Here is a 27141-nt window from a genome sequence, read left to right on the forward strand (position 1 = left end):
GGTGAAAATAGAAGCAAAAAGGAACACACATTCCATGTATAGGCAAATAGATTTGATTCCATGTACCTTATTGAAGTAACACACATACACAAACACACCTGCTGCCCCCAAATAGGCTTGCATATTGGGTGGTCACTTCATTTCTGTACTTGGGAGTCTACAATTTAAATCAAAAGTAACAGCTGTATTCAGCCAAAGTGAATGGGGGCAAACAATAGCCTGCTGGGTTGCTTGATGCTCTTGTAAACTGCCCAAAGACCTGAGGGCTGGCCATTACGATAAGAGAAGACATGTCTTAAGAAGAGGGAGCTGCTGATCGGTCAACTGGATTTTAGGCCACTCTTAACTGCAGGCAAGAAGGGAGGGACACTGTGCAGTGTGGTCAGAAGGGATTGGATCTAGGACAGCCTTTCCCAACTAGTGGGCCACCAGATGTTGTTGGACCACAATTCCCATCTTTCCTGACCATTGGCAATGCTGGCTGAGGCTGATGGGAGTTGTGGTCCAGCAACACCTGGTGGCCCACTAGCTGGGAAAGGCTGATCTAGGACTACTATGCTTAGCACACACTTAGGGAGTAAGCCTCTTGAAACACTGTGGAGCTCACTCCCATGTAAGGATGGAAAAATCTGTCACTTTCCCCATCTTAAATTCAATTTCTGCAGGAAATTGTAATTTTTTTAAAAAATCCTCATGAAACTTCTTCAGTGCTTTCAAATGACTCTGCCTAAGACTGGACACATCTCCCTTCCTCACTGCTGATTAGGACTGCCTACAGCAAAGCGTTGGGCCATTCACTGCATCTGCCTGAGCCTATAGCAGTGTTTTCATTGGACACACCTGGAGTGGCAACAATGCCAATCAGTTTTGAAGCCTGTGTGAAGCTGGCTTCAAGGTAAAATGTACTTGAGCAGCAACTTCTGAGGTTTGGGAGTAAAAGGGGGTGGCATTTTACTAGCATTGTGTTACCCGTGTTCAGAAAACAGAGGTGGAAACACACTGAAGCCTGCACAACTGTATCTCTACCCAAGATGTCAGATTGACTTACTTTTTTATTTAATTGAAAGTTAAGAGTCTGGGGGTCCTACTGGCTTGGGGCCCAGTGCATGTGTACCCCCTGTCAGCAGCTCTGGCACCTCACCTGCTTGTGGCCCTTGGAGCCAAAAAATTTGCCCACCCCCATTTAAGAAATGCAACACACAATGCATGCTCACTTTGTATACTCTGTATTTATTAGCAGAAGATGCTGGGCACACTATACTGAGCATATGGCCAAAGTGGTCCCTAATCCTTTTTGCAACAGTGTTTGGTGGGAACATGTTATGTTTTCATTTGCTGATAGATCCAGTCAAGATATGGACTGACTTTGGTGTAGATTCCAAAGTTATCAGGTTCTCCACAGCCTTCTCCCCAACTCACGAGTCCAACAAGGAACCAAGTATTCTTGAATTTAGCGACCATGGGACCACCACTGTCTCCATTACACGAATCCCGCTTATCTCCCTGGATCCCTGCACAGAGCATGTTTTCAGAGACAGAATTCCACATAGAATGGATACAGTCATTCCGTGGTGCCACAGGGATTTCAATATACTTGAGAACGGAGGAGTAATTCTTGTTGGAGTCCTCACTCTGGCTGCCCCAGCCTGTCACCACTGTTTGTGCTCCTTCTCTCATTAATTCCTGGGCCGCCAGGTTCTTGGAAGGCAGGCAAATAGGAACTGTGAACCTATTGACAATAACTGGGTGTTCTAGGTGCAGCATTGCAATGTCATTATCAGAGGTCTCTGCAGAGTAGTTTTCATGCGGCAATAGAGTGTCAGCAAAGATAGATTGCTCACTTTCTTCTGGTCGCCGGCGATAATATTTACCTGTAAGGGCAACAGGATAACTGAGAATTTATCCTGGAATCTTAAGCCAACTTCCTCTCTCAAAACAATTTGGCAGAACCCATAAGGAAGAGGCAGTATTTCTTTATTGCATCTCTAGCTAAGCGAACTCCAAATCCGTAACAGAAACAAGTGGCTATATGACACTTTGTGGAGTACAAAGGGCCTGTATCCCCGCAAAATGTGGATACATTTAGCAGAAACCTTTAGCATTGTTCTTGTGGCAGTGAAGCGTTACCACAAACAGCACACAGGCTCGGCCTCCAAGAGGTCTTCTGTACCTTTAAAAGTTGTGCAGGGGGAAGGGAGAATTCCACCTTGTGGTTTTTCCCATTAGTGTTGCAAGAACACCTGTACTTGGCTGGCTTTCTCTTCTCCTAAAGATACAGGATCAGTCTCAGGCCCTGAACCTGGCAACCCTAGAGGGGAATAGGAGTCTCTTACAATTCTCAGCACCCTTCACAAACTACACTTCCCAAGATTCTTTTGGGAAAGCTATGACTGTCTAAAGTGAAATAAATGTCTGGCATGGGTGTGACCACCTGATTAGTAAAGCCAAACAGTTGTGAGTCTGTCTTTTAGAACACTGACAGTTGGTTCTTACTGACCATGCCCGTACTTATCTTGGATTTCAATGTTAAATTTCTTAAATTAATTAAAAATCAGCCATGCATTTTTTAAAGTTTTAAATTGCAGAAGTTGAAGTTCAGAGTATGGGGCAAGGTCAGTAATAGGATTACAGCTACTCTTGAACATGGCTGATTTTTAATTAATTTCAACGAATTATGAGACCACTGACAGAAAAAAGTCCAGCAGGGGTCTGGATTTCCCCCCTCGTTTTACGCTTTGAACTCGCAATTCTCTGACTGTTTTTTGTATCGCCATGAAAACTTAGAGGGCTGTAAAGCATGCGTTTCTGAGTTCAGGACAATAAATTTTGTAAGGTTTTGTTTTGAAATGAGCTTATGGGAAGCAGCAGAATGGCATGGGGGTATTTTCAATTTAACATTGTGGAATATGAAAAATCCACACTGGCTAAAGTACACAGCCACTCTCATGGCTGTATAATAAGAGGAGCCCTGCTGGACCAGGCCAAAGATCTATCTACTCTGGTATCCTGTTCTTAGAGTGGCCAACCAGATGCCTACTGGAAGCTCACAAGCAGGACATGAGTGCAACAGCGCTCTTCCCCGCTGCAATTCACAGGAACTGGTATTCAGAGGCATACTGCTTCTGACAGTGCAGGGACAACAAAGCCACCGTGAATTTGTAATCCTCTTTTAAACCCCTCCTAGTTGGTGGCCATCACTACATCTTGTGGGATTTAATTCCATAATTTAACTATGCGCTGTGCAAAGAAGTACTTCCTTTCGCCTGTCCTGAACTTTTCAGCGTTTAGCTTCATTGGATGACCCTGGATTCTAGTATTATGCAAGAGGGAGGAAAACCTCTTCCTATCCACACCATGCAATTTTTTTAAAACCTCTGTCACATTCCCCCTTACTTGCTTTTTCTTCAGATCAGCACCAAGAAATATACCAGCATGCCGCCCTCCACACCTGCAACCTAAAGCCTAGTTAAGGAAAAACCTTACCATTTGATTGGCTGATGATATAAACTACCCCCAATATTCAATACAATGGTAAGAGGCCACAGACATTTCAGAATTTAATTTCCTCTCCTACCTTTCCAAAGCAGCATAAAAACAAGATAGATTTTGTTATCCCCTTAATGTCAGGTCCAATAGGTTTGCAAGTTTCAGAAAGAGGTGGCTAGCTCTTTATATATAGTCATATGTATTAGTATCAGCCACCATGTTTAAACTTTCTCAGTCCAGACCAAACCATTCTCCCTGTAACTATGGCTTGCTCATTATTTAGTTGAAAAGAATTGCAATAGAATTGACGGAGGGGTGCACTGGGCCATATTAAAAAGAAACGCAGTCGTCATGATTTTCCTCACCAAATCTCAGTTTGACTCTTTGTTGCTTTGGCAAACAATGAGCAGCTGTCAGCACCCAGGTGGGGTGAATGAGAACACCACCACACTTAAAATCGCCTGCACTATTGGCCAGCATAACCTGCAACAAAAAGGAGGAAAAGAGAAAAGACTATTGACTTCCTTCATACATATATACTGCTTTGCTGGTGAGCCCACAATTTGAGGGCTCCTTCCTATGACCTGTTTATTCAACATTCATTTGGATTTGCTTGCACAAAGTTTGTGTGTGTTACGTAAATTTGTATAGATATTAGCTGAGATCATCAACAGTCTGAAATGCGTGTGTGCCAGTGTGTGTATTTACCTAAGTAGCAGGCTTTTACCCTGCACTGAGATCACTGAGACTTTAGCAAAATAAGAAAAGCTACTTTATTTATAGAAATACATAGTAGATAGGAAAGGCATACCTAGTTCTAACTAACTCACTAAGTTGGAGGCACAACGCCCAGACGTGGGTATTGCCCTCGTGGCTCAGGAGGGAGAGAGTAGAGACAAAGGTGTCTCCTCTCTCTTGGACAGCCGAAGAAAAGAAAAGAAGGGAAACGACAGAAGGAGGAGGGGCAGCTAAGCTTCCCTAAGCATATCAGTCTGCGATGGAAGGAAGTCAGTCAGAGCATCACAAGTAAAGGTAGTCAAGCCTAGCCATCTGGAGGACCTTAACTCTTATCTCCCTTCTGGAACATAAACAAAAGAACAAAGCAGGAGTTGCTCTTGCCCCACTTCCAACACCTCTTCTCAACAAGTGTTTGGTTCATCTTGTCTCGCAATTTGCAGTTTGTCTGCAGTCATGTCCTCCATTGGACAATACTCCATCTTGAGTAGTCCTCTGCAGTAGGTATCCTAATGAAATGGTGCTTCACGTCTATGTGCCTGTTTCATGAACTCACCACTTCTGACTCCATGAGTCTGATGCATCCTTGATTGCTTCCCAGTCCTTCTTGGTTGGCGAGCTGGCTTTTCGGCACAGGTATTCCACTGCTACCACCACATCTGGCCTGGTAACAGTACTGATATACAGACATTTTCTGATGGCTTGTCTTGTATATCTCAACATTTCCTTCAGTATCTGGCTTTTCCTTGAATTTCCTCTTGTAGCCTACAGCTTTACTTTCTTGAGGAAGCTTGGTCAGTGTCCAAGTTTTACTTTTGTGTAGAGCTTCCAGCTCTCCCTTGGCTGGCTGCCTCCACTTCTCAGCTTCAGCTTTGGGTAAGGCTTCAATCTCTTTCTGGGTCTCTGGCTCTGGAAGTTCACCTCTCACGAGGTAAGCAATCTCTCTGGTGGTACACCTCTGTTGGTGCATCCAGAGCATCTGGGTGCTGGCACTTTGGCTGCCCCTTCTGGCTCTGTTGCCTCTTCTGGCTCAGACTCTTCACCTTCCTCTGCAGGTGTATTATTGCTATACCTTTTGTGTTGGAAGCATAACTCAGTTTCTTCTTCCATTTTGCTGTCATCTGTTAGGTGTGGCGTCCCTTTATTTGTTGTGCGCACTTTCCTTCATCAAAGTGGACAGCTCTGTATACTTCAACATTGCCAGTTTTGGGATCTATTACTTGATATCCCTTCTACGTTGGAGAATATCCAATGAATATTACTTCCCTGGCAGTGTTGTCAAGTTTTGACCTCTTTTGTATCGGGATGTGCACAAAGGCCCTGCACCCAAATACACGAAGGTGAGACATGGTTGGTGCCCTATTATGCCATAGCTCAAATGGCGTTTTGTTGGTTGCAGATGCAGGAAGTCGGTTCTGCAGGTAGATGGCAGTAAGCGCTGCTTCTCCCCAGTACTTCTATGGTAACTGTGCATCTTCCAACAAGGAACTAATCATCTGTCCAAGGGTCCAGTTCATGTGTCCCACAACCCCATTTTGTTCTGGGTTGTAGACAACTATAGTCTGGTGTTCGATGCCTTCCTCACGGAGAAAGTCTTGCATAGCCCTGGACACATATTCTCCTCCACTGTCAGATCTTATGATCTGTGACTTTCTGCCAAATTTGTTGAACACAATCCTGACACAGTCATTCATTTTTTGAAGTACGTGACTTTTCTTTTTCAGGAGGTACATTTTAGTATACCTTGAGGAGTCATCTATAAAAGTCGGCATGTATAAATTTCCAACCTGGGAGGGCACTTTCATTGGCCCACAAAGATCAGTGTGAATTAATTCTAGAGGCTTTGTGGTTTTCCTCTTACTTTTCTTGGGAAATTTTGGTTTCACACTTTGTCTTTATACAACACTCACATCTTTCTGTGCATTTGCATTGTCCCATTTTAATGTCTCTAGCCAAATTATCTTTCTCCAGAGCACTTACTCTGGCTAAGCTGGCATGTCCCATTCTTCTATGACAAATATGCAAACATCCAGAATTGCAGGTTTCTTTGGCTGTGTTTGCATGCATAGTTTCAAAATATTCTAAATGCGAAAGTCCATTTTTCAATGTTGCAGTCCAGCATATTTCTCCTTCATCTAGAACGTGGCAAAATTCTCAACTCATATAAAGGTCCCCTCCCAGTTCCATTATTGTAGTAGCACTTATTAGTTGTCTTTAAAATCTGGAACATATAGGCAGTTTTTTAAGTTCAAGCCATCTCTAGCCTTCTGGCGTTTTGCAAAGTAGTTGCACCGTGCCTATTCCTTGAGAATGGAATGTGTCTCCAAAAGCAGTTTTTACTTCCTGTGTATGGTTTTTAAAATACTTAAACAAATTTTTATCTTTTATTAGGTGAGTTGTGCATCCTGAATCAATTAAAAATCTGTTTTTATAATAATCTTTCCTTTCATCAGACACATGGTAACTAGAATCCTTCACTTTAGTCTGTCCAGCGTTTTTTCTCCTTTCAGTTTGCCTTTGTTTAAAGTCGGCCTTTCTCCTATCTGCCTTCTAGGGCAATCTCTTTGAAGGTGATTAGATTTGCATTTAAAACACAACTTCTTCTTTTTGTCTGTGCCCTCCTGTGGTTTTGGGCAATGAATCATCTCTATTCTTTGTTTGTTTGTTGTCACTGCCCACAGTAAGATTTGCCTTCTCAGACAGAGTTTGTTCCTGTCTCTTTTTAAAATCCTGGTCCTTCAAATATGATATTATCTATCTGATTCAAATTCTGGTCTTTCTGTTATAGCACACAAGCAATTAACAAGCCATATATGCTACAAGACTGGGCTAGGAGCCAACAGCCACAATGGCAAAATGACAAACCTCCTTCACTGACTACTGTGTGCATTACTACAACAGACTTCTCTAGCTTGGCATGACGGACTGTGATTCCCCCCCCTCTTGGCAACAATTAGCAAACGGTGGCAATTCTTGTATTCTGCCTGAGATATTAAAACATTTTGTTTTACCTTGGAAAACCTGAAGAGACTCTTGTGCTCACACTTGAGAAAGCTTTTTTATCACTCCTTACCTGCCAGGGACTATCTCCTTTTCTTCCAGATTTCCCCCCAATTATTTTAGCAACCTTTAACTTGGACTCCGGGACTTTTCCGCATGGGAAATCCACTGTAAAAAAAGATGTTGATGAATAACCTAGCAAGGTCTGTACCATCTCTGTCACTTTACTTCAACAAGAATCCAGCTCAGTCTGCAATAGGAATTTTATACTTTGCTTATTTCTTGAAACTGTATAAATTCTATTAGCTGCCTCCTTCCCAGTTTCTCATTGGCTCAAGCTGATTATTTTGGCTTTATAAGGAATTCTTAGCAATAGTGTAAAATATTAAAATGTTTTTCAATTTCCTGTGATTGTCAGGTGGTGGTGTATCTCTGATCCTAAATAAAATGTTAATATGTTCACACTCTTAGAATACCACACGTGAGGAACATGCTTGTCCTTCCTTCCCCCAAAGAAGCATCCAGATAATTTTTGTGGTAAAGATGGCAATCAATGGCCAACAATGTTTAGTTTTAAGTTCCAGGACACAGGGTGCTTCCAGAGGGGAGTTTTCAGTGACAGGGCAGTTCCCCCTTTATAAAATGCCCTCCCTGAGGAGGTGTGTTTGCCTCTTTCATTTTTTACTTTCAGGAGGAATCTGCATTGCCACCCTGGGCTCCTTCGGGAAGAAGGATGGGATATAAACTGAATATGTAAAATATTTAATCTGGATTCACCCTTTCATGGGGAAATCCAGGAAGTAAAAAATCAACCACAACCCTATTGCCAATTATCACTTTGTAAAGTAAGTAAGTCTGGAAGCACCCACAATCCAAAGAATGTGAAACGTGCCTCAGAGTCATGGTTGAAAATGAGGTGGCAAAATTCTGGATTGTAGCATTTCAGAATGCATGAAGATTTTAATATTTTTGAGCCCACTCATTAAAAAAACTATTTGTGTATTGTAGATAACATGTCAGGGGACATTGTTAGCAACAGCCCATCACCCTAATGTGCCAATTTGCTTCATGCAGGGAAGTTAAAAAAATTAACATAGGGGAATATTTGAACACATTACCCCTCTACCTGCAATCTTAGGTGGTGCAGTCCAGAATTCTACAACCTCATTTTTTCTGTGTAATATGCAGACTTGTTCTCACATTGAAACAAATTTGAATTCCTGGGTGCTGTATAATCCATATCTAATCTGTATATATTTATACACCAGCAATAGTGCAATCCTATGCATGTTCATAAATCCCAATGTTCTCAAAAGTGCCTGCTTTCTAGTACAGGGGTCACCAACCTTTTGGGGCCTGTGGGCTAGGGTTGTCAGGTGTCCGGTTTTTGCCCAGAGACTCTGGTATTTGGGGGTCATCTCTGTGTCTCCGGGAGCCTCACCTTACTCTTCAGACTCTTAGCTTTCATTTGAAAAAAGATACATTTCTAGGTAGTCTGGTTCAAAAGATATAAACCAAAATGTCAGCCCCCCCCCCCAACTTCTGTTACTACCGGCTGCTCTAATCCCTGCCCTTTCAGGTTTTTAGCCAATAAGTGAAGTCAGGGTTGTGATTGATAAGATTTGTTGACCCCCAGGCAATAGCTAAATTCACAGTCTCCTTTTCCTGCTTGTCTCACATCAGGAATTCAGTAAATATATAGCTTTCAGCATCATAAAGAGTACTTTCTCTGTACAAGATTGTGACTTGCTTCTGAGTAAACATGCATAGGATTGCACTACAACAGAAGATTCCAGAGGATCTTGGTAGGCATAGAAGTGTACATGCAGGGTTTTTTAATTATTTGCAAAAATTGCATATTATACACTTTATCTTTCAAATAACTTTTGAACAAAAGTTGTAAAAAGTGTACATGCTGCAGTGTTATACTTTTCTAATTAAGGAGTCAAACAAGTTTAAATTTTACTGGAAGAGGGCAGTTTATTTGTCTTATTCATAACCTGTTTTGAAAACCTTCCCAATATGAAGCTTTTCTGAGAGTAAAGCTGCAATGCTAATTCCATATACCTGGGAGGTAACCCCACTGAATTCAGTAGGACGTTTGAGTAGACGTGGGTAGGATTGTGCTGAAAATCAATAGGACTTTTGAGTGAACATAGAAAAGGATTGTGTTGTAAATCTTTCTCTCTCCCTCTGATCCTTTTTTTTAAAGCAGTTAGGCAAGGCTGACTTAGGTGTCACTGCTTTTAGTTAGCAGCATACTAATACTTTTTTTTTTTAAATGTTCTGCAATGGCCAACTGGTTTTGTCTATAAACTATTATATGGGGTGTATGTGTTTTTACATCTCCAGTGTGTGTGTGTGTGTGTATGTATATGTAGTCTTTCCAACAACCCTGTGAAGTAGGGTAGGAAACAAAGGCAGCTCACAACAAGAAATAAAGCCATTTAAAATCCAATAACCATAAAACAAGTATAAAACAAGTATAAAACAGTTGCAAAACAGCTTAACGTGGCATGATTCTGAATTTTGGATTGGGTGAGTGAAGTTCCTTATCACTGAACTACAGTCCTGTGCGTGCTTCCTTGTCTGAGTAAGCCCCATTGAATACATTGGGACTTGCTTCTGAGTAAACATGCATAGGATTGCATCTTGGGGTGGTCATGGTCTCCCTCAGTTGGTTTCACCCTTAGGGGCAGATTAGGCTGAGAAATGGTGCATAGCCCATGGTCACCCAGTAAACTTTGTATCTTATTTCCATTTTAAAATTTGTTTGTTTGTTTGTTTATTATTTGATTTATATCCCGTCCTTCCTCCCAGTAGGAACCCAGGGCTATGAGAGAAATTATCTATATGCAGGCAAAGTTTATGAAGTAATGCAGATCCACATAGTACATTTAAAGCACATTCAACCTGCATATAAAGCACATGACTTCCCTCAAAGAATCCTGGGAAGTGTAGTTTCCCCCTTACATTTATAGTTCCCACCACCCTTAACTACAGTTCCCAGGATTCTGTGGTGGGATTCATGTCCTTTAAATATATTATGCAGAGTTTTAAAAGATGCTTTTTTAAACAGGGCTGTAGGTCAGTGGTAGGGCACATGCTTTGCATCCAAAGGTCCAACATTCAATTTCTGGAAGAGACTATTGCCTGGAATCCTGGAGAGCCAATGCTGGTACATCTCAGCAGTACTGAGCTAGATGGTACCAAATGGCCTGACTCAGTATAAAAGAGGAAAGTGACCCAAGGGCCACAGCGACTCAGAGATTTATTTATGTATTTTATTTACAACATTTATATACTGATTTATTGTAAAAAACCTCAAAGCGGTTTATAGAAGGAATTAAAACAATAAAATTATTGGCAAAAACAGTTAGACAGATTTTTAAAAACATTTAAAATAATAAAACCAACAGTGAGTTAAAAACAGGAAAAATAGCTTCTACATGCCTGGGTAGGCTTGCCTAAACAAAAATGTTTTTAGCAGGTGCCAAAATGAGTACAATGAAGGCTCCTGCCTAATGGAAATAGGCAGGGAGCTCCAAAGAGTAGGTACTGCCACACTAAAGGATCAATTTCTTACAAGAGCAGAACAAGTACTATGTGGAACCTGTAACGTGGAAAAGCACACCTTGAACTTGGCCTGGTAGCAAATCAACAACCAGTGCAGATTTCAGAGCAGAGATATTATGTGCTGATAGAGTCTCACTCATGTCAGCAATCGCGCCACAGCATTCTGCACTAACTGCAGCCCCGGGGTCAGGTTGTGCTGCATGGGGATTTCTGTGACCTTGGCTGACTGGCTGCCAGGATTTTTTTATTTTTGGTTAGGAACCCTGAATGGTTATGGGATGCTGAGTTTTTTGTCTTACAGGAATCTTGTTGTGGTTGGTATGGTATTGCATTTAAGAAATCATCACTGTCTTTTTTTTTCTTTTTTATTTCCATTTCATTTACTTCTGACCTTACTCCCTTGCATCCATAGAAGCAACAACAGTGGTTCCATGTGGTCAGTTCAACCCCCTTAAACCTACTGATGATACACCTTGTTATTTGCATGATGGTTTGTTTCTTGCCCAATAGTGGTAAAAGAGAATTCACATACTGGGAAATGTGGCCTCAATTACTATTGTTCCCAATCTACTGCTTGTGAAGGTAGACCAAGCCATGTGTGTTTTCTCTCTGTCAGTTATTACTCACTGGAATTTGATTGGCTGTCAAAGTGAGTTTACAGCAGCCCACACAATAGGCAGGAAAGAGTAGAGAATCTTCTTAACTCTTACTCATTTCTCAAACCTCTCTCTGCAGTGAAGGGTCAAGTCTGTAAAGAAGTTTGGAACAGTGACGTTAAAAGGCAGGCAGGGCATTCCAGGCAGGGGGTTGCTAACCCTGCTTTGATATGGATATATTTGCAGAGGATCCCAAGTCAAGCTTTACCAACAGCACAATCCAAACCATATCTACTCAGAAGTAAGTCCTATTGAGTTCTATGGGTCTTAGTAAGTTTGTTTAGAATTGCAGCCTTAAGGGGCATCCATCTTTACTCCTGAGTGCTCCCATCTAGCATCTCCACAACACTAGGCTTTCTTCCTACAATGGCCTTCTGATGACTGGCCTGGCCTGAAGGCACTTAAACCCTTCTTGCCAGAAGCAAGTAGGCTAGATTAAATGTTCCTTACTCAGGATCTCTAAGCAGGTAAGAAGGAATGATCCCATCACTTCAGCTGAATCTGGAAACACCCTCATTTAGCTAAGATTTCTATCTTAATTTGCAATCAGAATTTTTTTGGTTTCAGTGGTATGCTCCAAGCAACCGTGGTTGATGCTTAATAGATCATGCTTAATGACATTACTAGGGCCCACCTCTATGACATCACCAGTGCACACCCCCTATGACATCACTAGGATCTGCCCCTGAAATCTCAGGGTTTGGGATGCTTCTGACCTGGCAACCCTACTGTGGGCACATTTGCAAACCAGAGAAACTGTTATCAGCAGTTCAGAAATCCCACAAGCTATTCAATCGACTACAGTAGAATGCTTCTTTTAAAACTAATTTCAGTAGGAGGAGAGGACACTGTAGGCACCAGGGGCACACAATGTAGGCATGTGGGGGGGTACCACATTGGTGATCCCTGCCCTAGTATGTGTGTTTAAGATTGTAATGGAACTCCTACTATTTGCAAAATGGCATCACTCCCTCCAAGTCAAAATGCCTAGTACTTCCTGCACAATTTTTCTTTAAGCTTTTATTTCAGCTAAGTAGGTAGAGCAAACCTAAGCCACACTACTGTACTGCCTATGGCCTGTTTCCATAAGGCTGAAGTTATGGGCCCTCAAAACTCCAAAATCTGGTGAGCCCTCATTTACTATAAGGTACAGTATGCCCTGTGGGTTGATACATGCTTTATCTACCATTTATTTGCAGCATTTACTCCTGAGGAATTGTGCAGGTTGATCCCCTCTATGCTGGCCTCAGGAAGAACATCCGGGGTGTGTGTGTGTTCCACCCCAGCATCGCTCTAAGATGGTTCCTTCATTTTGCCTAATGGTAGGAACTAGCCCTGACTAGCATTAAAAAAAATGAAAAAAATCTGATTCCTTTCTATGGTCCACAGTAACTATTCAGACTTATGAAAGCAGCAAGAGAGGCATAGGGTAGGTTTCCACTATTAATGCTACTGAATAGAATTCACTTGGTTATTCCTGTTGCAGAGTGGCGAAATTGGGAATGGAGCATCTGAGTGAGCCTTTGTGTGTTTGAATCTTTGCTAAAGATTACACCTTCCCTGCGAATTAGTCAGACAGAGACTTTAAGCTTTAAACTAAGAAAGAACTACTTTATTCTGGAAGTACATACTTGATAGGAAAGAGTTCTACATCTAGCTAACTAGCTAAGTTGGAGATGCAAACACTAAGCCTAGTGTTTGCCCTCATGCTTGGAGGAGAGGGAGAGACAAAGAGAAGATGTCTGCTCTCCCTCTCAAGAGAAAGAAGAAGAAGCTGGATGATGTGATCAGCATCCTAAGAATAATGGTTTACACAGGAAGGGTTAGCAGGAGATCAAAGGACAGGTATAGCCTAGGAATCAGGAGGTCTCCTTTCTAGCTACCCTTTTTAACCCCATGCAGACCCAACCCACAAGTTGTTGAACTACATATTCCAACTAGGGTTGCCAGGTCCATGGCCTGAGACTGATCCTGTGTCTTTAGGAGAAGAGAAAGTCAGCCAAGTGCAGGTGTTCTTGCAACTCTGTAATGAGAAAAACCACAAGGTGGAATTCTCCCTTTTGCCTGCACAACTTTTAAAGATACAGAAGACCTCTTGGAGGCCGGGCCTGGCAACCAAAAGGTCTTCTGTATTTTTAAAAGTTGTGCAGGGGGAAGGGAGAATTTCACCTTGTGGTTTTTCCCATTACAGAGTTCCAAGAACACCAGCATTTGGCTGACTTTCTCTTCTAAAGATACAGGATCAGTCTCAGGCCATGGACCTGGCAATCCTAATTCCAACAATTCCACTATGCAAAAGGCCACTGAACAGGAAGGAAGGGTGCCTCTAAAAAAACTGTTCATACTGTAAAGAGTCCGAATTTTAAAATAATGTTTTAAATAATGTGGCTGCCTCTGATTTGAAAAGCCTTGGATAAAAGCCAAGGTTCTGTTTATCTTCCTTTCTTACCAGCAGGTTCACAAGAAGTATGATTAGGAGCCAGCCGATAACCTGAAGCACAGCTGCAGTAACGGTACTTGTCACCATCTTTTTGGCCCTCGTTACAGAAATGTTCACAGCCACCATTGGAAGTGGAACAGTTGGTATAGCTGACCTCTGGGCATCAAAAGCAGTAAAGTACACAATGAAAGGAGGCAGTCCTATCCCTGAAAGATTTTATTTATTTATGTAACAAAATTTAATACCACTTGATTGTAAAAAAACCTCAAAGTGATTTACAAAAAATATTAGAGTCCATTAGTGTCACTTAACCTTCTCCTTTAAAGCTGTGAAGAAACTGAACAATTTGAAGGCTGATATTCTTTTCATTGCTGTACATTTATCTGTTATCTCATGGGCATGGCATTAACTTTCTGGCCACCATGAACCATGTGGAAATCCTGGCATTTGGGGCCCACATACAAGTAAAAAGCACCTCTCCTGCCTGAGGAGAGCTTTGAAAATGCAGATCAGGCCAGCTGACTGAATCTGTGCTTTCAAGGATGAAAGTGTAGTTGGGCTTGGCTGTCCAATTAGCTAGCCCAATATGTACTTTTAAAGCTCTCCTCAGGCAGGAAAGATGCTTTTTACTTGTATGTGAGACCCCAACTGATTTTTTTTTCTGTGATACTGTCGCATAAAATCGCTAAATTCCACATTTTCCTTATTCTAATTGTCCCCTGGTAGTCCAAACCTGATCCGCATTGCACTTCCTTCATACTTGGATTAATAAGAACATAAGAAGAGCCTGCTGGATCAGGCCAGTGGCCCATCTAGTCCAGCATCCTATTCTCACAGTGGCCAACCAGGCGCCTGGGGGAAGCCCGCAAGCAGGACCCGAGTGCAAGAACACTCTCCCCTCCTGAGGCTTCCGGCAACTGGTTTTCAGAAGCATGCTGCCTCTGACTAGGGTGGCACAGCACAGCCATCATGGCTAGTAGCCATTGATAGCCCTGTCCTCCATGAATTTGTCTAATCTTCTTTTAAAGCCATCCAAGCTGGTGGCCATTACTGCGTCTTGTGGGAGCAAATTCCATAGTTTAACTATGCACTGAGTAAAGAAGTACTTCCTTTTGTCTGTCCTGAATCTTCCAACATCCAGCTTCTTTGAATGTCCACGAGTTCTAGTATTATGAGAGAGGGAGAAAAACTTTTTTCTGTCCACTTTCTCAATGCCATGCATAATTTTATACACTTCTGTCATGTCTCCTCTGACCCGCCACCTGTACTTGTAGGCGTGTCCTTTTTTGTTTACTTTGTCCTTTTGCTGTTTGCCTGCCTCTGCGCCTACCTTCCACACGCACTCCTTCCGTGTTCAAGTGAGTCATATGCAAGTCCACAAGGGTGTTTGGTTTGTTTACAAATTCTTACTCTCCTTCCCTCCTTCCTCTGACCGTCACACACATCAGCAAAAAATGGGGGTGGGGAGGAGGCCAGAGAGGAGAGAAACCAGGAGGAAAGGAGCCCCCTCTGCCTCCCCACTGTGCCTGGGAGAGCTGCACAACCGCAGATCCACAGCATACATTTAAAGCTTCTGGAAACCTTTTGCTTTTATTTTGGTTGATGCCATTCACTTCTCTTCTGATGCTGCCATGGCCTCTCCGCATCCCCCCCCCAATCTCCCTTTTATTATTCTTCAGAGATACTGATTTCTTCTCATCTTGTTGTATTTGGGCTTAGATCAGATAATAGAGGGAGAAGGGTAGAGAGGCAAGGTGAACCACAGGAACCCAACAGAAGCAGGAAGCATGGAAGGAGGTGGAGTTAGAACCACCCACATAAGAAACAACAGGGCAGAGAGACCAGGGTGCTCTCCTTTTTGGAGTATCTCTGGTATGAGGAAATCCGGATTAAGGGAGGAAAAGGCAATGATTAGAGAAGAACGTCCTATGGACAGTGGATAACTAATGGGCGTACAGGAAGCTTACTATGCAGATTAAATGCACAACTGATCAGCCCAATGGCTCCTATTTCAATACAAAAGCAGGTTCCCCAGCCCTGTCCTATATAGATTGAACAGCCTATATCTAGAGAAGCATGTGAACAATAATATAGTTTAGTCAGGGCTGGCCCTAGGATAAATACCACTTTGAGCAAAGAATGTCTTTGGCGCCCCCATTGTGGTAAGCTTTGCAGGGTGACCCAGAAGGTTTATGGGGCTTGGTGCAGGTGTGATGTTGGGGGCCCTGTTGTTGTCCCCTACAAGGACCCATACATGTGTGTACAAAGCTGGGGGCCACATGTGAGAATTACTGCATGCATGCATTGCATGTGAGAATTCTCACCTGCAACTCCTCCTTGCCCTGGGATCAAGCAGAAGATATATGTACTTCCTTTTTTCTTACATGGGTTTAAAGGAATAGGGATTGGGTGGTGCTTCTCCTGAGTACCTCCTCCAAATTCCAAACCCGTTCTGGCAGAGATGCTTTCTGGGGCTCTAGTTCTGGCTTGCTGCTGGCCTTCTCCACTACTCTCTGGGCTCATTCACACGGGAGCTGAAATCTGTTTTAAAGACGAAGCTTTTCCCATCGCAATACAGTTTAAAAGTTCACACTCCTATCTTCCAATCTTCTGTTTTCAGTCCCCACTGAAGGGAAAGGGTCAATCATGCAGCTTCCTAATGACTACGCCCTATTAAAGTCAAACTACCACTTCCTCTGGCTACCTTGGCAACCAAGCATGCTCAGTTTATTCCAGAGTAAGTTTCATTCAAAAAAAGAAAAAGTCCTCAAGGGCAATTATTTGTATTTTCAGAATCCAGCAGAAATACGTATATTAGTTTGAACAGTGTTATGCTTTTTTGCACAAGGGGGAAATAAAAAAAAAGCACAGTTTGCAGCAGGCTTGCAGAACAGGAGCCAGCAGGAAATGACGTGAACAAAGGGAAGAGGAGGGAGTGGGCATGGACTCACAAAAGCATTGAAGCTAAGCATTTGCAAAGCCCTAGAGATACGAAGCACAGGAGGTTTTTCCTTCCCTTTTCAGATTAGAATTGGATTGATTTGATGCGGATTTAAAGGGAAAAGCAGTGGCTTACCTTCACCTTGCCTTATACATAATGTAAATGGTGTGAATTAAATGGGGCTGCAAGTAGTGCCAGATTCACACTAAACCTCCATGTGAACCAGCCTGCTCACTCATGATTTCTCCCTCAAGCCCTGGCCTCACACCGCTCCTACACCTTTCCTTGTGGTAACTGCTACAGAAAATTACACTCTAGTGGCACCTTCCCTAGAAATCTTAGAAGGTGATCACTCACTCACTCACTCACTCCTTGAACTCTTTCCCCAGTGGGCCTGGAGTTCTTTCTGTGACAAGAACAGGCCGCAAACTCTGCCACAGAATCACTCCTTAAAGTTTTCCTGTTCCTTCTCTTCTTACAAAAACTCAGTAACTGGGGCTACTTGGCCTGGGCCATTCACAAGCCTGCCTGACTAGTTGTCTCTATTGCTGCCCATACATAAAGATTTTACCTTACCATGATTGGTTTTTAGACTACCTTATAGTTGGGCTGCAGGCCTAGCTAATAAGCATGCCCCTCCCTTCCAGCCACCCAAGGATACATTTTACAGCTAGCTTAAGCCTCAAATTAACATCTATTCTGTTTCATACACAAGTATGGAAAACATTTACTTCATCATGGCTGAAGAGAGATCCCATTATGTTACAATTATAAGATGATCAGTGTCATCTTACACTCTAATATACTATTTCTTTTAATGAAAACTTTAAACAAACTATCAAGAATTCTGGTGAGGAATGTGGCAGGGTAAGGGCAGAGGCAATGGTACATGCAGGAACTGAGGCAGGGGGCTCCTTGCTCTGTGGGGGCCTGGGCAAATTTGCCTCAGTTGCCCCCCAGGCAGCCCTGCAGCTTTGCAGTGTTACCAAGTTGTATGGCTTGTGCAGGGTTGCAAAACATAGCAGTATAACAGACCCTGTTATACCCAGGCTTTTCCCCAGCAATGCCTATGAAAAAGGCCCAGAGGGAGCTACCTCTTATTTGCTGGTCTTCTGCTCCAGTACTAGGATCCTAATGATGTCTCTATCATGTGGTGCAGGTGGATATCAAATGATGACTCTCATAGAGTTGTACGCCTCATGGAGTTGTAGGCCTATATTCTTTATTATGTTCAGCACATTCACAATATGGCTCCTGCTGCAAGCCCTCCTTCCTGAGCTCCAACGTTCCCTTCTCAGCTATCACAGGTTTCACTTTTAATATTTTTTCGTTTTGTAGCAATTCCTATCATTTTGTAAGCATTCCTTATTTTAGAATATCCATTATTTTTATATTTAAAAATAATTTAAAAACCTATACAGATTTTCAGCCTATGGCTTAATTCTATTATTATTTACATAGCTCTTACAGTGTTTATAGTATTGGAAGTGCTATGGACTTGGTAACGTTGCCTCAAAGTAAAGCTGTGTTCCACTGATTTTTACCTAGTGCAAATGACATCAAAGTGGAAAATGAGCAAGTAACATACTTTAAAGCTAACTGAAGGAAGATTGTTTTTGTAATTAGACCCCAACCAAACTGTAGTGCTTTGGGGGGGAAAGGTTACAGTCAGTTGCTTTTTGCCCCCCTAGCTCACTGCAGACAGTGCATTCAAAAACACAACCACTGAGCTCAACTAGGCACCCCCCTGCTGAGCTAGTCTCCCATCCTCAGCTCGGTGCCCCAGGCAACCACCAAGGTTGCCCACACCTAAGGCAGGTCCTGAGTTTAGTTCAGGTGCACAAGATACTGATCTTACACTCAAGAAAGTTGTCATGACTATGACCCTCAGCAAGCATAACCCTTTTGCTTATTTATTTAAAAAAAAAAGAAAGTAAGGCCATTCTTTCTGCAACAACATTACTCCACATCCATTAGTGGGGACAGGCTAAAATGCTAGTAGAGTTAGATTAGAGCAGTGATTCTCAAACGGTGCGCTGCAGCACACTGGTGCACGGAAGAGGTGACTAGGTGTGCCACGAATATTTTGAAAGTATATTTTTAAAATGAGAAGAAACCCATTTGTATAGAGATTTATATATATATATATATATATATATAAATTTATATATGTTTTACAGTACGCTGCGAACCAAAAGAGTATGAGAACCACTAGATTAGAGAGCAAGTGTCAGTGCAACGATAATTGGGCATTAATAGTATGTTAGCCTGTGTGTCCCCTGATTAATTAGCCTTGCTGCAGGGGGAATGGCTTTACTTTTTCACTACTTAAAAAAAAATAACTTTTTCATTTGCAAGATCTGTAGTGAGTGTACATCTGGAAAAGCCTTTAGAACAGCAATAGTTTATGTATTATCACTTTGAGCTTGAAGGAACAGAGACACCCATTATACAGCAACAATAGTTGTATTTATATAGTAAAACAGAGAAGAGAAGACAGTATTACCATTTTGGCACTGGTGTCCCTCCCAGCCTTTGTTACAAATGCAGTCAAATCGTCCAATGCCGTCCTGACAGGATCCATTGAAACATGGGTTGGATTGACACTGATCTCCATCTGAAAACACATTGGCAGGGAAACCCAAACCACATACAGTATGTAATGCCATCCCACCTTTGTATTCCAAGCTACCATATATATTTGCTTTTTTTGTTGTGCTTCATTTCTCTCATGCAAATAGGGTTTTAGAAAATATTAGCAGACACAAAAGCAGTGATTTGCTGCGGACACTGGGGAGGTTTGAAATGAAATTCTGTTTAAAAGCTACAGATATCACAGGCAAGCTTGTGACCTCAGCCCCCCATCCCTCCCAACAAAGGATTAAATTTTAAAGATCCTCTGATATGCTGCAACAATCCTCACAATTAAGGAAAAATTAAGGGAAAAAGTGCAAGAGGTGTCCACCACACTCAGACATGTGAAATTTCTTTACTTACCATAATATTTTGTCCAAAAATTTAGCTGTGAAGAAACAAAATCTAGGTTAGAACTTGAAACAGACCCTCCTCCATGACAAATTCTGCCACACCACCAAAATCACCATCCTTGGACTTAATTTTTCTTGGGGATCCCCTATGCTTTGATTTGGATTCCTGCACTGAGCAGAGGGTTGGACTTGATGGCCTTATAGGCCCCTTCCAACTCTACTATTCTATTATTCTACCCAATTTGGCATGATAAAAATGTCAGCTGACTAAAGTCAGCATTTCGTGAAGCATATTGCTGCTTAGGCCCACAGCCAGCCTAAAAGTTCAGGGCTGGGGCATCAAAAAAGTAGGGGAGGGGAGACTTTTTTTCTGTAATAAATTTAATTACTTATTTTTCGTATTAAAAAAAATAGAAGCAGAACATTTTTAGGGAGGTGCCCCCCCAGCCCAGCTGTGACAGAGGCTGTTACTGCTTTAGCACATGCCCATCTTATAGCAACATAACAGGTATTATATAGCCAAGTGGGTTGAATAACAAGCTGGATGAGTGATAGTTCAATTATATAACCTGGGGTGGAGAAACTTTTTCAGTCTAAAGGCCACATCTCTTTCTGGGCAAATTCCAGGGGCGTCATGCCTTTGGTGGGTGGGGCCAGAAGCAAAAGTGGGAGGAGCAATTAATATAAAAAATAGCTTTGTACAGTAGGCTAGGTTCTGTATACACGCTCACACCCCAGGCAAGCAAGAGGCATTATCAGAGTTTAAGGATACATACCAGCCAGGCAAAAATGCACAAGGAGGGTGGGAAACAGGGTGGGGGAGGGGTATGGCTAGGAATGGGGTGTGGCCTTGGGAGAGTCCAGAGGGCCAGACAGACAGATCTGGAGGGCCATATTTGGTCCATGGGCTTGAGGTTCCCCAGCCCTGATAAAACCACTCCACCATGCACTAAACTATGCCAGCAACCAGCCCATCCCAGGGCCAGCCCAACCAAATATGAAATCTAGGCAATTGTTTGGGAGGCAATTTTTTTAGGGATGCTAATGAAGTGATATGCAATCCAAGAGTTCCTTGCAACATCACAAAGATGCTGCTGCACCAGCTGCTAGGGGTGGAAAAGTTCTCGGGTCAGACCTACAATTCTTTGTGACATTCTTCACGTTACAACTTGGTAATGGGATTTGACCTTTATTTCCCAGTCTTTCACCATAACTTACAGTTGCTTCCTTCGTTTTAAATATTTCACTGGCTTCCTCAAAATCACACACTTCCTCTACACATTCCCGCTCCAATGAGCCTGCCTTTACTTCTTCCAAAAAAGAATTTGCCCGCTTCTGGATTTTCAGCACTTGATTTGCTTCTTGGCTGCTGTAAAACACTTCATGCAAAAACAAAATGAAAATATCCATCTGGGTCATTTATGGTAACCCCTTGCTGCTATGTGCAGACTGCAGAGACACTTATTCACCAATGTGTTCATCAGTTTATTATAACTGACGTGGTGGTGGTGGGGAAAATAGGTTTTAAAACAGGAAACATGAAATGATAGGAGGTACTAAAAGTTGGAAAGGACAAAAAATGGCTATTTATGTATTTGTTAGTCACTTTTCAGGGCTAAAACTTTACAAATGGATGAGTCTTTGAGAGAAATAAAAACAACAGAACATCAGCCAGAGTGTGAAGCACTGAGTGGATGCAGTCAAATAGATAAACAAGAGATACTGAATTAGATCACAGACATTGTCTTAAGGAAAGGCAACAGCAAAAGAGTTCCACAACTTAGGGTCACTACCTAGAAGGTCCTGCCTCATGTTCTCACCAACCTAACCAATTTCACCAGTGGGAGGAGCATATGGATGCAGGCAGCCTTTAAGGTAATCCAGTCCCAAGCTGTTCAGGGCCTTAAAGATTAATACCAGCATTTTCAATTGGTCCTGGAATCACACTGGTAGCTGTTAATCCTGCTACTCTGTAAGAATGGTGTTGATTAATGCAAGGTCCTATGTTACCACATGCAGTATTGCTTTGAAATGAGGTATTCAGTATCGTACACCCCTCCTCGCCCAGGCTGGCTTCCATGTCACAGTGAAAGCACCTAGCACTCTTAACTCCCTATGTTGTCTGGAACTATTTTGAAAAGAATTCTACATAGAGAGAATGACACCGACTCTGGAACTTGGGCCCTTACTATTATAGCTATAGAAATCTCATAGGTTATAGTATTTATCTGACAAGGGTAAGGCAGGAAAGGATATACCTGAGGCTTCATGTCCACTAGGCCATATGAAGGCAGCTGAAAATACCGAAAGGGTAATGATCCTCCACATTGCACAACACATTACACACCTAAGAGAATAACCACCCAAAATTGACAATTTGTTTCAGGAAAATACATGCACCTATCTATATTTTTATTAAGATTTAATGAAATACAGCCCAACATTTGTAATGGTTACAATTTACACTGGCATACATAGTATGGTGGATAGTTTCATATTTACATTTAGCCTTACACACTAATTGAAAGTAATTTCTCCCACCCACCCATTCTGATTTTATATAATTAACTAACTTATGCTTGCTGTTTACAGTATCATATTAATCCTATGTTTTTACATTCCTAGCCAAATTACAAAGTTACTTAACTGGTTTTCAAATGGATTTGTGTTCCCGAAGGAAAACGGATCCCACAGCAATATACTGCAAAAGACCACCCTAAATGGTGATGGTTCTCTTTCCAGCTTTCCCATTGTTCTCTCTCCCACTGTTTTTACCTCTTCTGTTTTTCTGACTAAGTCAAAAATATTGTTAAAAGGAATTTATTAAGGACAATCAGTACAAAAAAAAAAAAAACTTCCAAAAGACTTACTGATTTCACCAGCTGAATCACAGTTGTCTGCTTTTCTGCCATCAGACCCAGAGAATGCTAGTTAATCCATAACCTCAAATATTTACTCAGAGGCACACTCACAGAGCCTTCATTTCAGTCAAACAAAAACCGCTATGGGAGTTCTAGAGTACAAAGGAAGTCTAGGAATCACTTACTTTCAAACATTTTCCTTCCTTTCTGGTCTTTTCTACTTGAAGTAAATGGCTAGTTGAAGTAAACGTTAGCATTCTGTGAACACAACTATTCTCACAACCCTTAAGGAAAGAAATCTAACCTAGCTCATTCCCATTTTTAATCATTTGAGGTTCTGTCTCTGTCCACCAAGTAATTTTAAATTGAGGAGACCACAAGGGAGCACTAGAGAGCTGCAATTGTCTCTTTACATCCTTTTGCAAGGCCTTGGAATGACATCCTACCTGCTAAATCATGATGTTGGTGTACAGGTTTCTATTCTGTCCTCATCCTCTTTGGTGTCTCTATTGCCTTCAAAAAATGCTTACTATTTTCTTCTGGCCTATGCTTTAGGCTTCTAAGAACTCAGCTGCATCTCCTATCTATCAAGATCACTTGTTCAGTGTTTCCATTAGGGGAACCTTCTCTGTGGCCTTTGATTACACTGTTGGGATTACTCATAGTTCTATAATTGGTCCCATGCTCCTCTCTCTCCCTCCACACACACACTGTCCCTGGTAACCTCCTAATGCCTTGTAGTGCCATCTATATGTTGATGACACCCTGCTATATTTCTGGTTTGGTCTGTCCCTCCTCTTATCTCACATCTATCCAGAATACTGCCACCAAAATCACTTTCCTTGTAATTTAAACTATGTGATACCCTCTGCTCAAAGACATACACCAGCTTCCTATCCCTTTCTGCACAACAACACATTCTTTGCTTATCTTCCAAGCTTTCAATGGGCTCGTCCCATCCTTTTAAATTGTTGTTCCTCCAGATATCCCTGCACATGATCTCTGTTCCTCCAGCTATCACTTTCAGCTGCCTAAAAGTCTACTCATTTCTTAAACAACTCTGCCCTTTCCCTTTTGAAGCCTCTGTAGATGGAAAATCCCTTCCTCCAAAACCCCCTCTTCCATTAAGCTTTTTCGGAGTCATCAGACTAAACTGTAATAAAGCCTAAGCACTTGCATTTGCACAGATTCAACTTGTTACACACAATCTCTCTGTATACACACAACACATTTTATTTGCACAATGCCGTTTGATGCAAATACTAATCAAATGATTACCACAAAATGTTTTTAAAAAGAACACAAAAGTATTCATAAATCCATACACACGGTTAAAAACAAATTACTAATCTTCATGGGTACTATTAATGTATATATTAACAATAGCATAATTATTATGTGTAAATATTTGATATTATTTAAATATTAACTTTAATATTAAATATTACCTCATACTTCAGAGCTTCTTCCACTTTTCTTATTTTAAGAAGCAAATAATCCATTCCTTTCTAAGATTTCCAACTACTTTTGTACACATTGTATTACCAGATTCAAACTCCTTATAACTCCCATATATTTTTCCTCTACTTTTAATCATTCCACTTAATTTTATTACACTCAAGGTTCCTTAGTAAATCAGTTAGGCATCCAGTCATTTTCCCAGCATTTTGTCCATTGAATTCTGGCCATTGTTGTTATATACAGTGCTTGGATCTGATGGGGTTTTTTTTGTTTTGCTTTTTTTACACAATTCAGCAAAAATGGGAGAGGATTCAAAAAGATTTCCTACCTAAAGATTTATTTAAGAACATTGGCAACCATAAGCCTTTTCACACTTCCACTGCAGGTAGATGAAGCCTCCCTTGTTCTCTACTACAGTGCCAGCATTTCCTCTCTCTTTTTCCAGTTCTGTATGATTTCCCAGGTGGCCAATGATATTATAAGGCCATCTTAGTACAGTTCTCTTTATAGCTAGTAGCTGTCAAAAAGGACTTGACTCATTAGATACAAGCGGTAATCTGTGGTGCACTTTGGAGCTTTTAGAAACTTGTTATTCTTATCTCATAGTCTATTGGGACTGTAGTATTCTTGAGACAAATACTTTTCTTGATTGTGTTACACTGTAAAGCCCACATTCATTTATGGTGCTAAAATAAGACACATCTAATTGTCACAGCTATCTACTGGGTTGACTAGCTATGATTAACACAGTTTCTCCTTCCACAGGGTAGGAACAATTTGGAAATATATTTTGAGTGTAGGAAAGGCTGGTTATTTTAATATCTAGTACAAACGGGAGTAGAAAAAGAGGAAGGCCAAACAAGAGATGGATTGATTCCATAAAGGAAGCCACAGACCTGAACTTACAAGACCTGAAGAGGGTGGTTCATGACAGATGCTCTTGGAGGTCACTGATTCATAGGGTTACCATAAGTTGAAATCAACTTAAAGGCACATAACAACAAAAAGTCCATTGATAATTGATAATGTAAGGTTACCATATTCTGTCAGCAAACAAACCCCCAAAAGTCTTCTGGTATAAAGTATTGTGGGCTAGAGAACACTTCATCAGATTCTTAAAGTTTTATTTAACAGTGAAACTTACTACACCAGAGGCTGTTTGTTATCACTAGGCCAATGGCATAATTCCACTGAGATATATAGGACCAGAGAAAATGGGTGTATTTAGGGCTAGGGATAAATCAAGGAGTGCAGGGAAGTTGTTGCAAACATATTGATTAGTGTAATTTTTTTGGCCAACTTTCAGTGATTGTTTCAAAAGGGGAAATGCTTCTATTTAGGAAACAGTGCCCTCACTCTGAATGGGTTCTATGTCCCTGCATTGTCAAGATGCAATTAGCATAATTCAACGTTATGGTTTTGATATATAAAGCCTTATGCAGCCCAGGACCTCAATATCTCAAGGACTGCCTCTCCCTTTATGAACCAACTCAGATCCTGTGTTCATTGCCAAGAGGTCCTTCCTTGTGTGCCCTCTCCCCACGAGCCTTGGAGGGATGCAACACAAGAGCAGGCTTTTCAGTTGGGACCCTCCAGCTGTGGAATGCTCTCCCAAGACAGGCATGCCTGGCACCTTCTTTAACCACTTTTAGGCGCTAGACAAAGACATTTCTTTTCACTTAGGCCTTTGGCACTTGATGCAGGCTGTCTTAGTCATTCCTTTTTGGTTGTGTTTTAAGTTTTTATATTTTATTTTTAAATGTTTTATTGTTTTTAAATCTGTCGCAAATCACCTAGAGACCACTGGGTATGAGGCAATAAATAAATAAATATTAGTTTCACTGATGTGAGCAATCCAGGACATACTGATCTCATAGAATCAGAACTAAAGGTGACCTTTGGGATAATTTAGTCCAACCTTTGTGCAATACAAATCTGGTATACAAGATGCAACTACAGCATCTTTGACAGATAGCCAGCCAGCCTTTGCCCAGTTACCTCCACCGAAGAAAAGCCCCACCTCCAAGGCAGACTGCTATACTATCAAAGTTTCTCCTAGTGTTTAGCCAAAATCTGTCGCTTTGAGATTTCTACATTTTGGTTTTAGCCCTGCTCTCTGCTCCATCTTCTGTATCACAGTTCATATTTGAAGAGAACTATTATGCATCTTCTCTTCTCCTACCTAAACATATGCAGCTCCTTCAACTATTCCTTGTAGGACTTTGTTTCCAGACCCCTCACCATCTTGGCCACTCTAAGTTATCAATGTTGTTCTTTAAATGTGGCACCCAGAAGCAGACACAGTACTCCAGATGCAGACTGATTGGTGCAGACTAGAGTGGAACCATTAATGCAGCTGCCTCATGTAGCCTGTGATCAGTTAAAATTCCTAGATGTTTCACATGTATTGCTACCAAACCAGATCTCAGATTTCCCGCATCCTATACTTGTGCCTTTGACTTTTTAATACCTAAATGCAGCACTTGACGTGTCTCTGTAGAATGTATTATTATTGGTTTTGGCTCAATGTTCCAGCCTGTCAAGGTTGTCTCAAATCTTGATTTTGTCTTCTGTGGTGTTAAGCTATGCCTCCCAGCTTCATCTCATCTGCACATTTGCTAAGCATTCTTTCTACACCCTCATCAAAGTAATCTGATGTTGAGCAGAACATGGCCAGACTGAGCAGTGTGGAACTTGAAACCTCCTGTCCAGGTTGATGCACAGCTATGAACAAACACTGTATGGTGTATGGTTGTTCAACCAGCTTTGGATTGACTAAAAGTAATGTTGTCCAGCCCACATTTTATCATGTCATCAAGGATATCTTGGGAAGATTTGTCAAATGGACTGCTATTCCCATGATCTATTGTAAACCTATCAGAAAAGGAAAGAACACTGGCCTGTCATAACATATTCTTGATAAACCCATGCTGGCTCTTAGAAATCAATGATTCTTTTCTAGATGCTAAAGAACTTAATTCTAGACAGGCTTGGTTTG

The 27141-nt window shown here is 41.6% G+C and overlaps 1 protein-coding gene across 3 annotated transcripts; it reads right to left on the reverse strand.

Annotated features, from left to right (window-relative positions):
- Nucleotides 1-1210: 1210 nt before the first annotated feature.
- Nucleotides 1211-22782, reverse strand: LOC133389210 (vitamin K-dependent protein C-like). 3 transcript variants are annotated; one of them, XM_061636435.1, is made up of 9 exons: nucleotides 22692-22782; nucleotides 22080-22168; nucleotides 21040-21200; nucleotides 19832-19856; nucleotides 19341-19451; nucleotides 13903-14049; nucleotides 7295-7389; nucleotides 3852-3969; nucleotides 1211-1871 (listed from the first exon to the last, which is right to left on the reverse strand). In XM_061636435.1, the coding sequence occupies exons 2-9, from the start codon at nucleotides 22159-22161 to the stop codon at nucleotides 1321-1323; spliced, it is 1290 nt and encodes a 429-aa protein (XP_061492419.1). In that variant the 5' UTR covers nucleotides 22162-22168; nucleotides 22692-22782; the 3' UTR covers nucleotides 1211-1320. The 3 variants fall into 3 exon arrangements, with proteins under 3 accessions (XP_061492419.1, XP_061492418.1, XP_061492420.1); XM_061636434.1 differs by lacking the exon at nucleotides 22692-22782 and adding an exon at nucleotides 22469-22596; XM_061636436.1 differs by lacking the exons at nucleotides 13903-14049; nucleotides 22692-22782 and adding an exon at nucleotides 22469-22600.
- Between the last annotated feature and the right edge of the window lie 4359 nt (nucleotides 22783-27141).

The sequence above is a fragment of the Rhineura floridana genome, chromosome 7 (genome assembly GCF_030035675.1).
Source record: "Rhineura floridana isolate rRhiFlo1 chromosome 7, rRhiFlo1.hap2, whole genome shotgun sequence".
In the NCBI taxonomy this organism is placed as follows: domain Eukaryota; kingdom Metazoa; phylum Chordata; class Lepidosauria; order Squamata; family Rhineuridae; genus Rhineura; species Rhineura floridana.